Source organism: Chlorocebus sabaeus, chromosome 1 (assembly GCF_047675955.1).
Source record: "Chlorocebus sabaeus isolate Y175 chromosome 1, mChlSab1.0.hap1, whole genome shotgun sequence".
Lineage (NCBI taxonomy): Eukaryota > Metazoa > Chordata > Mammalia > Primates > Cercopithecidae > Chlorocebus > Chlorocebus sabaeus.
In genome coordinates this window covers 9,504,207-9,519,855 of record NC_132904.1, presented here as the reverse complement: position 1 = coordinate 9,519,855, position 15,649 = coordinate 9,504,207, and the positions used below count along the sequence as shown (strand labels likewise).

Genomic DNA, 15,649 nt, shown 5'->3' with positions numbered 1-15,649 from the left:
CTCCTTGGAGAAAGGGTGAGAAGGTGTCAGCTTAACTTAATACACAGTTTCTCATGAGGCATCCCACAACCTTGTACCAATAACCCCAAGAAAACAATCCCCAGAACTTTCTAATGTATTCATCGACCACAACTACAGATGCGCAGGCAAACGACACTCCCAAGTGCAGGCTTCCCACACCCAGGGCCACACCTGCAGGCTGGGCCCCTCCCATGGCTGCCCATAGGCACACAGCCACAGGACACTTATCCCCAAAGCAGTACCAGGCCATTTCGTTTTGCTGGCGCACACGTGCACATGCACACGCTCCCTCAAAAGCCTCTGCCCCGGGAGGGAGGACGAACACACACACACAACCGCTGAGTGGCCCACAGCTTCTAGAGGGACCAGGGGAGAGGAGGGCAGGCCTGAGGCACACACGGACTGGAAGAACAGGGACGAGGGGCGGGGAGAGACGCGCATGCGCCGCCCCCAGACTGATAGAGGAGCCCCTTCTCACCGCCCAGCCAGACCCTTAAGAAAGAGGCTCCTCCAAGTGCCTCCTCCCCTCAGCCCCCCGACACCACAGCCCTGCCCCGGGCCGCTCAGCCCAGGGCCCGCCCGCACTTCTCCACTTCACGGTCTTGGAAAGACTCTCGGCCTCGGGCAGCGCGGGTGCTGGCCGGACCCCTCCCTCCGCTGAGCCTCTCTCCCAAGCGCCATTCCATAGTCAGCCCCACAGCCCAGGGTCCCACCTCGCCCTGCCCAGCCCAGCAATCTCCCACCAAACCCGACGCTCTCAGGGGCTCCACGCCCCGTCTGTCATCAAGAGAAACTATTGGCCATCCCTGCCCCTCACCCAAACTGTCCACTCCTCGTAAGGAGCCTGAGAAGCCTCAGCCACCCTCTCCCTCGCTTTCCCTTTACTCTTTGAAGGCGCTCTGAGGATTCTGTGGTGAAAAAGAAGCCCTCCCTTCCTGGCCACAGCTTCGCAATCCCCATTCTCCCTCGCCTGCCCTGGAATCGCTATTGTGCCCTTCTCCTTACACTCAGCGTCCTCACACCTAGGCCCTCATCCCTTGGTGCTTGTTCAGGCCGCACAGGCCACACTTCCCGCCCTTCACTCGCGGACCTTCAAAGACTGCGACCCACTGTCGACTACGCCCCCCTGCCCGAAGGCCCCACCACATGGCTCCAATCCCTGTCTCATAGGCCCTGCCCACACTGGCCTCTCCACACACGCCCCACTCAGCCCCTCACGGTTTCACACGGGGCCTCGCCCCCTGTCTCATAGGCCCCGCCCACACAGGCCCCGCTCAGCCCCTCATGATCTCACAGGAGGCCCAGTCCCCTGTCTAATAGGCCCCGCTCACACTGGCCTTCCACACAGACCCCACTCAGCCCCTCAGAGCCTCATACAAGGTCTGCCCTGTCTCGTAGGCCCTGACCACACTGGCCTTCCACACAGGTCCTATTCATAGCCCCTCACGGTCTCACACGAGGCCCCGCCCACACTGGCCTTCCACACAGGCCCCACTCAGCCCCTCACGGTCTCACATGAGGCCCCGCCCCCTGTCTCATAGACCCCGCCCACACTGGCCTTCCACACAGGCCCCACTCACAGCCCCTCATGGCCTCATACGAGGTCCTGCCCCCTGTCTCATAAGCCCTGCCCACACTGGCCTTTCCACGCCGGCCCCACCCACCGCCCCTCACGGCCTCATACGAGGTCCCGCTCTATGCAGAAGCCCCACCCACTGTCCTCCAGGGGCCCCATGGTCCCCGCCCACTGCCTTTAATGAGCCCTGTCCACGCAGACCCCATCCACAAGCCTTCACCAGCGCCTCACAGCCCCTCACCCACCAAGCCCACAGGGCTTCGTGCACCCCACCCTCAGCAGCCCCTTCAGAACCTGGCCACACAGGCTGCCCACAGGTCGCCGCGGGACTCACGCTGACCACGCCCACGCCGGCCACGCCCGCTCGCCCCGCCCACCGCCAACCCCACGCGCCCTCGCCCGGACACGCGTCCCCGCAGTCCTGGCGCGCTCGCACCCACTCACAAGCCCTCGCGCCCAGCCCCCGTGCCTCAGGAGCCCCCACAGGCTCCGACCCCCACGGGGCGCCCCAGGACCTCACCCCCGCGCCCAGGCGCCAGGCGGCCGCTCCCCGGAGCTCACCTTCGCTGCAGAACTTGCCGCCGAAGCCCGTGTGGCTGCAGTCGCAGCCCACCTCGCCGGGGGCCAGCACAGTGCAGAGGCCGCCGTTGGCGCAGGGGTTGCGCGCGGGCGCGCACAGCGGGTCGGCGGTGGCGCCGCGCAGGCCCTGGCTGCCCAGCAGCGCGGGGGGCCGCTCGCCCAGTTTCAGGTTGGCCAAGAGGCCGCGGAAGGGCGGCTCGTACTTGACGGTGCTCAGCGTGAGCGCCGAGAGGCGCACGTCGGGCGGGATGCCGCCCACGAACAGGTCGCTGGCCACCTGCATCTCGCGCCGCTTGGAGCGCACCTCCGCGGCGCGGGCCTCGCCGTCCACCGCCAGCGCCGTGCGGCGCGCGTCGCGTGTCAGCAGCACCATGTGCCAGCGGTCGTCGGCCACCGGCGTGTCCAGCTGCAGCGTGGCCGGCTCGGCGCATGAAAGCGTGAAGCGCAGCCGCAGGCGGCCGTCTACCAGCAGCAGCTCCAGGAAGTCGCAGTCGCCGCCGTCATCCAGGTAGAGCAGCAGCGCGCGCGTGGCGTTAGTACGCAGGCTGAAGCTAAGCTCGCCGCTGCTCGCCGCGCCTGCCCAGCGCGCGTAGCGAGCCCACTGCCCGGGTCCGCCGCCGAACTCCAGGCCGTCCGCGCGCGCCGCCAGCGCCAGCAGCAGCAGCAGCAGCAGCGGCGGCGGCGGTGGCAGCCGCCACCGACTCCCGGGCGCCATGCCTCCGGCGGCCCCGGCCCCGCCAGGCCCCCGGCCCCCGCTCAGGCTTCAGAGCCGCGGGCGCATGGGGCGGGAGGGGGCCGGGAGCTCCCCGCGCCGAGCGGGGCTCTCTTGCCGGCTCACAGTGCCATGGGCCCGGCCGCGGGGCGAGGCGCGCAGAGGACCAGGCGCCGGCTTCCCTCGGGTGGCGGCGGCGGCGCCCCTCCCCCGCCGCGGGCTCCGACGGAAGAGCGGGGAGGGATGCCTGCGGGAGAACAGAGAGGAAAGGGTTAATGAGGGGCTCCAACGACAGGGGCTGTCAGTGCCGGGCTCCCCACTCATATCAGCAGGCACCAGACTGTTTCCCTACATAACTTAGCGAGAGGCCCTGACCTGCAGAGGGTTCCGAGGCAAGAGACACGGATTCCAGGGGCCAGCACTTGGGAGAGATGGCACGCACTAGGGGCAGCATTGGTTTGAGATGTCGACAGGGAGAGGTGACACGTTCCAGCCCTGTAAGAGCCCAACCCATCTGCCCGCGCCCTCACCCTCTCAAAGGACCTGGGTGTCAGGAACAAGGCCAGCTCCTCGAGTGAGGCTAGTCACTCTCCTCGGCCTGGTGACCCCAGCCCCTTCTCTGAACCGCCCAACGTCTTTGCCTGGCTCCCACCTCCAGCCACTGTTCCTCTCATCAGCCCTTGATACTGGATAATGAAGTTGCTAAATAATTCATTGGGATTAATTAAATGCCAATTCGTCAATGGTATCACAGGGTAACCAGACTGGGAAGGGGGCAAGGGAGAGAAGCCAGCCAGGACCCAGATATCCAGGTCCCAAGCCCTCTCTATCCTAGCAGGGACACTGGCATCCAATTCTGTGTCTCCAGTTCCCCCAAAACCACGCTCGCCCCTTCCCAGGCCCCAGCCTCTCTGCTTATCAACCCAGGTCCTTTCTGAAGCTAAATGTCTGTCATCCTCAACTTCCAGTTCTCGGTGCTCAGCCTCAGGACTGGCCCCACTACCTGGGCTCTCTTCACCCTTCAGTTCCCTCTGCGCACCCCCCACCCAAGATTGGGGGAGCCACCAGGAGGCAGGCAGGCTCATTTGCATAAAATTGCCTTTCTGAAATGATTACCCTTGTAACGGGCTGTCAGAGAGCAATTTATACCCCACGCCGGGGAGGGGAATTTGCATCTCGTTAAACTCCAAGTCGTAATTATTTATATCCAACAACCCTCCTGAATATTGCATTGATTTTATTTTGGGGAGGGAGGGAGGGAAGGAGGTGGGGAGAAGCCTGGGAGAGAAACAGGGAGGGGCTAGAGTTTAGAAAAAGACAGGGAAAGACTGAAGCAAGAGGGGAGAGAAAGAGGAAGGAGAGGAAGTACCTGAAAAGTGACAGAGATGGAAGAGTAATGGAGGAGAAAGGTGGCCTAGTGGGGAGAAATGAAAGAAAAGACAGAGAAAATTAAATTCCAAATCCAAACAGCATTTGTCAGTGCCCTGGGTGCTGGGCATTTTTACAAATGTCATTTTACATAATCACTCTGAGAAGTCCCATTATCCTCATTAACCCCTGGGGAAACCCAGGTAAAGAGATCTGGGGACTTGCCCAAGGTCACGTGGCCAGTCAGCGGGGAACTGAGACTCAGATCCAAGTCTGCTTGACTCCAGCATTCCCAGGAAATAGAAAAAGCACAGGACAGCCACAGGTGTAACTCAGTGAGGTGAGAACCAGAAGATAAGCAGAGGGCTGACTTCGGGAGGGGAAGGCTGCAGAGGTGCAGTGAGGAGCCAAAGAGCTATGTGGATGGAAACGAGGGACCTCCTAAAAAGCCATAGCGAGGGGGCGTCTGGAGAGTAACCCTTGTGCAGAGGAAGATTGGACAGAAAAGGCCTCAGAAGGTAGTCAGGAGCGTTGGGGCAGCCATCTCCAAGAGGCCCGTAAAGCTCAGCCCTTGGGTCCTGCCATCCAACTCCTGACTGCTGCCCTCCCAATCCTACAAGGCTCCAATGTCCTGCCCCAGCACCCCTCCAAGGACTGCCTCTGCCTGGGCAGTGGGGAGGAGATCCAGGCAAGCAGCCCCCACTCCTTACAAACACTGTCAGGTTATATATAGCTTTGCCACTGCCTCTCCTCATTGGGTAATGGAGATAATTAACATGTGCAGGCTAATTAGCCAATCAAATTAAATGCAGCACCTGCTCCCAGCCTGATTGACGCCCTCACCCCCCCACACTCACATGCATCCCCAGCCCAGGGCAGGGAAGGGGGCTCCTCAGGCGTCGCAGGAGGGAAAGGTCTAAGCTTTTCCTCTTTTCCAGAAGGGGTAGCCAAAGACCCTCAGCAAAGGGACAGCCCTGTGGCCAGAAGAGTGACCAGCGTGCCTCCCTCCCTCCCTGCTAGGGTCTCCATCTCAGTCTGGCCTGGCCTAGCCTCTGTCTGCTGCTCTCCCAGCACCCACCCCCACCTCCGGACACTATTTTGGGGAGGGAATTAATTAGCTATCGATTTCCACTGGCGGAGGGAATAGGATTTCGTGCTGCTGTCCACTCACCCCCAAGCTCAGAATAGGAGGGATTCTTTCATCTGCCTCACCCCCAGCCCAGACCCCCTGCCATGGTCACATCCACCACCCTTTAGGGAGATGGCAGACGGGTTCTGTGGGAAAAGCTAGGGGCAGGAAGTTGGAGGAGGACAGATAGAGTGAAAGATGGTGGGGAGGCTGTCAGAGGCTGGAAGGCAGATGCCTGGGTCCTGAGAGCCAAAGGGAATGTTATCTGGGTGGAGGGGCAGGGAGGTGAAGGGGTGAGAGTCCAGGAGGTAGAGGTTCTACTGGTCCATGTGGAGGGAGAGTGGGAGGGGTGCCATGCAGGCAGGCTTCTGTGAGCCGGTTCAGGGACAGAGGCTGGGCTTATGCGGTGCCTCCAGGGAGGGTCAGAAGCAAGGTCTGGGCCTGCGGCCCCTCAAGGTTCATTACTCATTCTCCCCGCAGCCCACAGCTCTGCAGCAGAGGCCAGCCAGGCTGCGGGGGGCACAGGGGCTGCGGGGCTGACCAGGAGGAAGCCCCAGCACTCCCTGAGTCCTCTCTCCCCAGGGATCCACAGGCCCTTGGGGTGGCTTCACGCTTGCCAGGCAGAGATGGCCCCAGGAGGAGTGAGCCAGCGGACACCTGGGTCCTTTCCATTCCCACACTCAGTGTCCAGGAAATGTGCTGCTCTTTCCCTCGCCTTTCCCCTCCCCAGGCCTCTCCCGCCCCAGGCCCAGGCTACAGCCGACCCAGCCTCCAACCCACCCTTCTCCCAGAACACAGGGGGCTCCTGCTACCCTGGGATGCTCCATCCTTCCTCAGCTCCTGGAACTCAGCAGCAACCCTTTCTCCAGAGGTCTCCCCACAGGCCAGGGCCATTGCCTCATATGGCCACATCAAGTAAACAGTGTCCCCTGGAGTTGTACAAGGCAACAGCTCCTCCCCAGGTTTATGCATTGCAGAGGAAGCCCCCCTGCACCCACAGCGTCCAAGTACTGCCCCCCCAGGGCCCACTTTTCTGCTTCCATTGCCCACTGCCAGTGCAGGGACACTGCAGGGTGGCCCTGGGGAACCTGCCTGCTCACTGACGTCAGTGCAGTGCACACTGCCACCCAACCCACTGCTGGCCCAGAGCCACCACACCTCTGAGGAGCTGACCTCCTGAGTAATCCTGGGGTTCTGCACCCAGTCAGCTCCCTAGTGCCTCCCACCCTGCCCCCGCCCACAGATAGACTCAGCAGCCTTGGGCCAGTGGTGCCCAAGCTGGAGTGGATGGGGCAGGAAGTGGCTAGGCTGCCCTCAGGACTTCTGCTGCCTCTCCCCAACATTACCCTCTCCTGATAACATTACCCTCTCCCGATAACTCAACATTACCCTCTCCCAATAACTCAACATTACCCTCTCCCGGTAACTCTTCCTGGGTCCTCCTAGGCCAGGGCCTCCTCCTCATCTTCCCATGGCCAAGTCAGTGCCACTGAAGCCTCTGGGCTGCAAGCTTTGGGCTCCGTCTGCATCAGATACCAGGCTGGACCCCATGTACACTGTCGTATTCAATCCTTCAGCTTCTAGGAGGTCATTTTGTCACTCTGGCTTACAGACCAGGAAGCTGAGCTTAGAACGATGAATTCACTTGCCTGAGGCCACAGGGCAGGTAAAGGGTGTGAGGGCTCCAAGGCATTTCTTTTACCACTGTGTCTGGGGGTCAGAGCCACCCTCCTCTGATCTGGCCTTCACAGGGGACACGGCTCTCTCAGGTGCCCCGCTCTAAAGCCCACTCTTGGGACTGGGAGACAGAGACCTCAGAGCTCATGGGGTTCATCTTCTCCTTTTTTCCTGATGTGGAAACTGAGTCCCAGGGAGGGGCAGTGAGCTGGCCTGGGATCACACAGAAAAGCAAGACTAGAACCAAGGTCGCTGGCCTTCCATTCCAGACACCTCCCATTGCACTTGCTGACCTGGACCTGGGCCCTCCTGCCTGACCAAAGGCCTCAGCCCCACACCACCAGGGGCATGTATGCAAATGGTGATCCATGCCCACACAAGCAGAGCCCCTGGCCAAGGGCCTTCTCCCCACATCCACACAGCCCCCTCTCTGTCAATGCCCACACACACAAACACACGCCCATACACACACCTCCAGCCATGGGGATGCCGGCCTCCCTCTGGCTCTCCTCTCCTCACGCCAGCATCCTCTCATGCCAGCTGGGAGTGAGACAGCAGGGGCCTCCTCCAGGCGCCAGGGAGGAAGAGCTGGGTTTACACACATTCTGGTGGCCCCAGAAGGCAGCCCGTGGACAGGTGGGAGAAGTGCGTGCTACGGGGGGAGATTTTGGCTCAGGCTAAAGAGAAACTTGCTGGCTGGCAATCTAAAGCATCCAACAATGGAGTAGGCTGCCTCGGGGGGCGGTGAGTTCCCCGTCTGTGGAGGTGTTTGAGGTGAGACCGGATGACTGCTGCTCAGAGAGGCTCGGCGTGGGGGAGGCTCTTGAATCATATGGAAGAGGACAGCAGACTGCTTGACCCCTGAGGTTCTTTTCAGGTGCAGAGTGTTTTTGGGAGGGTCCCTTCTCCCCCATGAAACTCCAGGCAGGATTGGCAGACAGTGAACAGTTCCTACCTCCCCTTCCTTCCAGCCGTGATGATCTGGCAGAAAAAAAGGGAAGACCCCATGCCTGTCCAAACCCAGCCATAACCTCAGCAGCAGCAAAAACAAGACAGCACAGTGGTTAGAGGCACTGGCTCCAAAGCCTGGGTTCAAATGCCAGCTCTACCCCTACCCAGCTGTGTGATCTTTGGTAAGTTACCCAGCCTCTCTGTGCTTCACTTTCTTTATGTATAAAATACAGATAGTAATAGTGTTGTCAAAATTAGAATTAACATACATAAAGCACCTAGTACAGTGCCTGGCGTAGACTAACATGTGAAAAAAAAAGTGTGTCGTATTAATGATTATTTTTAAAACTTCTCATCTCGGCCTTTTACAGTTTGCAGTACTGAGTGCATAGTGTTTCCTTTGATCCTCACCAGGGTTTGGTGAGAAAAGTAAGCAAGACAAGTATTATCACTGCTCCTTTTACAGATGAGGAAATAGATATTCAAAGGGGAGAAGGGACCCATCCAAGGTCCCACAAATAGTAAATGGCGGAGCTGGGATTCAGATTTGGTTCTGTCTAATCCCTATCCCTCGTGTCCTCCTCAACTCTGCTCGTCAATTGTCCTGACTCAGAGGGCAGGAGAAGGAACAAACAGGTCTAAAGATAAGTCAGAGTCCCATGCCAGGGTGGGCTGGGCATGAGTGAGCATGTCCATGGGTCTCCAAGCAGCTCTCTGTGTCATGGAGAGAAGCAGGGAGCGGGCTGGGCCCAGGAGCTGATAGCTCAGGGTGCACAGGACAAGGTTGTTGCCACTTTGTGGAGCTGGGGAAGCAGGTGGGCTGGGGATGGAGGTGCAATGGAATGACTCGGTGCAGTGGGGGCCGGAGGACAGGTGCTTGGGAGCATGGAGGTAGGTGGTGGGAGGGATAAGCACCAAGCATACCTATGCTGTGCACAGCTGCGGCACAGCAGCCTGGGTGGGTGCACCCCAGTGATGCAGAGGGGACAGATGGCTTCCGGGGCGGCCTTGTGAGTAAGCACGAGGTGCCTGGGAATGTTCCTAAAGGTATCTATGACAGGTGTGTGTATGCGTGTGTGTGTGCAGGGAAGGTTATGATAATGACAATAAAAATAGCTACCATTTACGGGGACTTTCTATGTGCCTGACAAATACATCAAAGTAAGGTTTACAGAGTGCTTTGCACAGGGCCAGGCACACAGTAGGTACACAATAAATGTTCTTGTTACTACTGTCATTGCCATCATTGTCCTCTCAGTGAGTCCTCGTAACATCCCATTAGGTAGGGATGAGGATCCCATTTCACAGGTGAGGAAACTGAGGCTCACTGAGGAGCACAGCGGAGTCCCAGCCTCACCCTCACCCCACCATGCCAAACAGCAGTGGTGGCAGTGGGGAAGCAGCTTCATAAATGCTAACAAAGTGCCACGCACACCCCTGAAGGTGTGCATCAGACTGTTTGTTGAATGAGTCTCCAAGAGCCCACAGGGCCATCAGTGTGGAAGGGGCAGGGGTGGGGGAGCTGCACCAACAGATGGAGCAGCAGGGTGGATGGCGGGTGAGGACACACAATCGGGGCATCCCTGTGGGGTCTGGACTTGGGAGCTGCGAATGAAAGGACAGTGTCTCCAGTGCACAGGCAGGTGTAGGGGCCCCTGTGCCTGAGGACTGATGTGGGGGGTGGGGCCACTTAGAAATGGGAAGGCTCCCAGGGCAGCCAAGTATAGCTGGGGGCTGGACTCCACCAGGAAGGGTCGTGGTTGTGACCAGGAGGGGTAGGAGGCCCTGGGCCGAAGGTACAAAGATAAGCGAGTGAGAGAGAAAGTAGAAGAGAGGTTTAGGGGGTGAACCACAGCATAAAGTGTATTAGCAAGTGTGTGTTGGTGTGCACACACACGTGCACACACACAAAGGCCTGGGGCAAAGTGCTCAGCACCCACACAGACATGCACATGGTACTTCAGGATGAGCTTGCTGGGGTCAGGGACTGGTGTGTCTAGGAGGGTATGCACATGTGCTGTGAAGACCTGGGAGGGATGGGGTGTCTAGAAGGAGAGGGTGTGTTGCAGGGACTGAAGGTGTATGAGGAAGAAGCACAGGTGTGCCTGCAATGGCTGTGAGCCTGGGGAGGTGAGTGGTTGGATGGGGGCTGTGTGCATCCAAGGGTGAGGGCTGGCAGTGCTGCGCTTGGGGCTCTGGGGGCACGTAGTGACCATGTGTGTGTGTTGTGTACATGACAGCAAGGCACCTGGGGGAGGTCTCAAGGAGGCAGGCACGAGGTGGCAGCCTCTCTGGGTGGGGAATGTGGGCGGTATGCTGCCAGGAGGTGTATTGTGTACGCAGGTGTGTGTGCTTGTGTAGGTGTGTGTCTGGGTGGGTGCCACTGAGCATGTGTATCATTGTCAGAGTGTCTGTGTCACTGGCAAGGGCAGGCAGGAGGGAGCAGCTGGACCTGGGTAGTGACTGAGCCTGGAAGGAAAGAGGGGTCCCCACCAGCCACTCAATCACCCAGTCCCTCCTCTCAGAACTCCACTGTCGTATGGATTCAACCCAGGCCAAGATGCCAGGAGAGGCCCAGGCTCCTGGAAAGAACTGCCCAGCAGCCATGGCCGGTTGATCCATCCCGCCCACCCTTGTGGATCTGAGGACAGGATGGGTCTGAGAACACTTCCTCTAGCATGAATGGAGAGCCCCCAGCACACCCTTCTCCCCTGTCTCCCAAAAGATCCAGCCACACCTCAGATGCCAGTATCCCTGGAGCCATCCCTGGAAGCAAGAGGAGCTAGGGACTGAGGGGCTGAAGCACCCACAAAACAGAAGGCCTCACAGTTAGTGGACCACAGACCTCCCTCCCCTTCTCCTTCCCTCCCCCTTCTTTCTTTCTCCTTCTCTGGCAGAAGACAGAGAAAGTAAGACCCTAATGTCTACCCTCCCCCAAAAGGAACACCCAGACACTGGGAAGGTGGACAAGAGGGAAGGATAAGAATGAATGGAAGAGGAGAGATGCCCACCCACCAACACATACAAAAACAGGGCTATCTGGAAGCCCCCAGGGCAGCCAAGGGACTGGGGACCCAAGACCCACCCCCTAAAAATCTATTTCATTATTCCAGGTGGACAGCCTCCTCCTTCACCTCCAGACACCAAGAAAAAGCCCCTCCCAGCCCTTGCTAGCTCAATGAGACATCGAATGCCCTCTCCCAAGACTCAGGAGGGGGCTGAGAATAAAGGAGACAACAGCACCCCAAAGCCAGTTGTGCCCCAAGAGCCCATCAAGGGTTCAAAGGCTCATACCCCAACCCAAAGACCCCAGGGAAGACTGCTGCTTCAGCTGGGGGAGGAGGCTGGGACATGAGAAATGGTCCCTTCCTCTTTAGGGGTGGGGGAGCAAGCCAAGGGCCCAGCAGCTTCCTCTCCCCCTGCAGCACTCTCTGACCAGAACCCTGTCACCGCCCCCAGCGCATTCCCACCCCAGCAAAGCCCCCTCCTACTGATTTCCCAGTCTCCCTCTCTCATCACCCCCAGCCTTCCCCCGCAAGCTTCCGCTCCTCTCCCTCAGACCCCATCTTCCCCAGCTCTCCACCAGCACAGACCCATCTCTGCCTGGAGCACCTTGGCACATTCCCCTCTGCCCTCTCCCAATAACCTCTTCTCGCCTTGGCTCCCATCCCCCAGGAAAGCCTGGTCCTCAGTGGGTCCTCTCAGGACGAAGCCCTTGGCCTGGCCCCTTTCCTTCCCTCTCCACTTCTCTCTCCTCTCCAGCCCCCTCTCCTCTCCTCCCACGAAGCCCAGTTTCTCGCTGGTTAGACCCTCCAGAACACAACAGCCCCTCTGGCCCGGCGCTGCTTCCAGCCTCTGGGGCTAGCACAGACTGGGGACCCCCCTTTTAGAACCCCCTCACAGTCCTCTGGATGCCCCTCCTTCTCTCCCCATCCCTTCCCCCAAAGACCCTCCCTCCCACCCCTCCCCATTCTCCCCAGCTGTCAGGGCCAGTGCCCCTTCCACAGGAGCCTCTGACCCCCAAGCCCCCAGCGGCTTTGCCTCCTCTCTGTCACCCGGCCAGCCCTCTCAGCGCGGCGCCCCCGCCCCCCAATTCATCCGTCCTGCCTCCCCCGCCCCCTCTGATCCGCTCCCCTCCCCCGATCGGCTCCCGCCCCCCGCCTGTCTCCGCCGCAGCCCCCCCCCTTTTTACCTGGTTCTCGGGGCGCCAGAAGCTGGAGGGTGGGTAGCAGAGCCACAGGGCCGCCCCGTCTCCGTCTCGGGCGGGTGGCAGAGCCGGGGCTGGCGGTGTCTGCCGCCTCGCGCCTCTCTCACTCCCCGCCGCGTCCCCGCCCGCCCGCCCCGCCGCGGTGCCTCTCCGAGGAGGATGCTCCGCGAGTCAGGGCGGCTGCTCCCGCCGCCGCATCCCTGCAACACCGACTGACGGCAGCATCAGCACCAGTGCCCGCCCCCGAGACGCGCGCATTGGACCACACTGCGCTGACGGACGAGCAGTGCAGCCAATGCAAGGGCGCAGAAGCCGCCAGTCCGGCGGCTCCACAGGCCCACTCCCTCCCCCGCGCGGGACCCAGGCGTCCCGGCTCCGCGGCACCCGCGCTCCTCCCAGCCTCTCGAGGTTCTCGGGCGCCCGGGCCCCCAACCAGGCGGACCCCAAACCCGGCCTCAGTGTCTTTTTCAGGAACCCAGGAACCCTCGCCCCTCGCCCCTTGGTTCGGGGCCTTGGGTCCCGCACCCTCCCGCAACGGCCGGGGGGGTCTTCGCGCAGCACAGGGGCTGGGACGAGCCGAAGGAGAGGCTGTGGACCCCGACTTGGGGCGCCGCGGGAGCAGGGCTGGTGCGGGGCCTGGGCCGCAGCGCCCTCTGCCGGCTATGCTCAGGGACGGGCCCAGGCTTCGAGGAGACTAGAGAAGGGGAACCCGGTGGGTGCACGGCTGCTGGGGGCTTTTTCCAGCCGGTAGCCTGGCCCCCCCTCCCACCATCCGGAGGGCCCCTGGCTTGGAGCCCCCAGCACTGAAGAGGAAGGGGCTTTGCTGGGATAAAGACGGAAACAGTGGGGGAAGGAAAGGCAGAGATGGGGGCGGGGTAGACCTAGGACTTGGGGGTTTCCCAGTCCTGCCTCATGGGAATCCCAGAGTTTGAGGCCAAACTCTAAGTTCTGCCTGGAACCCTGGACTAGGGTACGAGTAGGTGTGGGGGCGGGGTTGCGGCTGCACATGCCTGGTGACCGAGGGCACCTGGCAGCAGCCCCCTTCTCTGTTCTCCTCCTCCCATCCATGAGTTTCAGAGTTAGAGTGGTGCTGGGGGGCGCAGCTCTCTCCTGTAAGGGTAAATGCATCACTGTGCATCTGTACGAGTGTGGGGGACTGGGGGACGCCCTTCACTCACTCCGCCAATAAAAGTGTACACACACTGGCACCTAGTGTGTGTACCCGGAGGCTGGTCACTGGGCTGCTGAATGAGACAGAGAGTGTGTGCGTGTGTGTGTGTGTGTGTGTGCGCGCACACGTGCCAGACCATTCTGCCAGCTCACTCCCGGACCCTGATTTCTGTTGCAGGGTCTGTGATCTGCACAGCTGGTGGTAGTTGGCACTTCCTTAGCCAGAGGCAACATGCAAGAACACTTACATTCAACCACCAATGCATGCACATCGGGCACTCACAGCCATGCACACCTAGCTGTGAACACTGGGCATTCCCAGAGGCACACAAGAACACTGCAGAAATGCCCCACCATGGTAACACACCCACAGGAAGCATATACTGCCCAAGAATACACACACTTGTGCACACAGGTACCCACACCAGGCAATTAATGCATGCCCAGAACAGGTGCACCCAGGAGACCTGCCCACAGTCATCCTGGACCCCTGCCCAGGCACTTTGAAGAGAGTGGTCAGTTACTGAGTGGCTTAACACGGACACCAGCCCCCCAAAGGGAACCTCCTTCCCCAGCCTGTGACGGGGTAAGAGGGGGACCCAGGCTGCAAGGAGTGTTTCCTAGGAGTCGAGAAGGGTGATCCCTAAGCCAGGTCCCAGACTTGGGGCCCACTCTGACCTTGGAGAGACCCTCAGGGCATCCCCACCAAAGCCACTGAAGGAGCCAGAGAATGGAACTGCTGAGTCAGGGCCTATGAATGTGAAATCGCCTCTCTGACCCCACAGCCCACTTTCCTGCCCATCCCCCACTGTTCCTCTTCCTGCAGCCTCCTTACACTCACTCAGACACATACACACACACACGCACATACACACACCTTGTCCATCTAGGCATCAGGGTATAAACAGACAGGTGCAATGGTTCACAGAGACAGAGACTCTTACAGAGGAGTCTGGGCAGGGAGGGAGGTAAGGATGAGCACTTGTCTCCTGTCCCCAACCCCGGCTTTGCCCATCAAGGGCAGAAAAGGTCACTGGGCAGCTGCTGCACCTCCCTGCCCCTCCCACCTACAGGGACATCTCTCCTCTCTGCAAGGTCCAAGGTTCAGATTGCCTAAGCATTTGGGACCTGCCACTTCAAGACACACCCCATACTCACACACCGCACACAGGCACCCACCCGATGTGGACAGTTGAGTGATATGCTGAGCACATGCCCTTCTCCCATGTGCAAAGGCCAGTGGGGACACATGGGGGAGGGGAAACACAGCAGATCCAGCATGCATGTCTGTGCACACACATGCACACAGACACATACAACGTGAAGCTCAGACACCAAATTCAGACACATGCAACCATGAAGACTGCTACACATCACATCCAGACAGGCAGACCTGGACACACATATGCATGCACACACACACACACACACACACACACACACACCAGGAAGAGGCCAGACTGGAACTACAGGGTGGTGAGGAGAGGAGCCGACTGGGCTGCAAGGATGGAGGCAGCACAGGAGGCAGGCTGCACAGGAGCGAGCTGCTCTTCACAACACAATCGCCGTCTGTTGTTATAGCAACTCAGCCCCCAAATCGTGAAACGGATATTACAGCCTCAAGAGGGGGAAGGGTGTAGGGGGCTGAGGACAGAAGGAGGGGCAGGGGGGCACCGATGCAGAGACAGGGCTGGGGGGCCCAACACGGGGTAGGCCTGCAGGAGAGGTATGACCAGGAAAGAGAAGGAAGTGACACAAAATAAAGAATATGCCAGGGGGAGTGGGGTCTCAAAGCAGGGATGGATGTGATGTGGAGAAACCCTGGAGTAGGGGGCCGGGGCATTCACGGGGGAACTGAGGCCATGGCCAGGCCCGCAGATACTGGGCTTTGGAGTTGAAGGTACTCAGGTCTCCACCCCCAGGACAATCCCACAGCTGCTGTGGGCACCTCCCAGTTTGGGGGACGTAGGAGGTAGCTCCCATTGTCAGGACTGCTGTCTGGAGTCTCCTGACTCCAAGGGCAGCCCAGCCCAGCTTCAGAACCTTTCGTAAACTCCCAGACCAGCCTTAGAAGTGGCCTTAGCCGGCCAGGTGCAGTGGCTCACACCTGTAATCCCAGCACTTTGGGAGGCTGAGGCGGGTGGATCATGAGGTCAGGAGTTCAAGACCAGCCTGGCCAAGATAGTGAAACCCCCATCTCTACTAAAAGTACAAAAATTAGCCAGGCATGGTGGCAGGTGCCTGTAATCCCAGCTACTC

The 15,649-nt window shown here is 59.9% G+C and overlaps 1 protein-coding gene across 12 annotated transcripts in view; it reads right to left on the bottom strand.

The window, feature by feature from the left end:
- Positions 1-12,434, bottom strand: part of NRXN2 (neurexin 2) — a 117,112-nt gene extending 104,678 nt beyond the window's left edge. For 6 of the 12 annotated variants that reach the window (XM_073014952.1, XM_073014963.1, XM_073014960.1 and 3 more), the window contains exons 1-2: positions 12,206-12,327; positions 2,159-3,135 (exon numbers count right to left, since the gene is read on the bottom strand). In XM_073014952.1, coding sequence (XP_072871053.1) covers positions 2,159-2,891 — 733 coding nt within the window. In that variant the 5' untranslated portion in view covers positions 2,892-3,135; positions 12,206-12,327. Of the gene's footprint in view, positions 1-2,158; positions 3,136-12,205 lie in introns of all 12 variants that reach the window. The other 6 variants (XM_073014973.1, XM_073014978.1, XM_073014975.1 and 3 more) reach the window with 3 other exon arrangements.
- Positions 12,435-15,649: the final 3,215 nt, after the last annotated feature.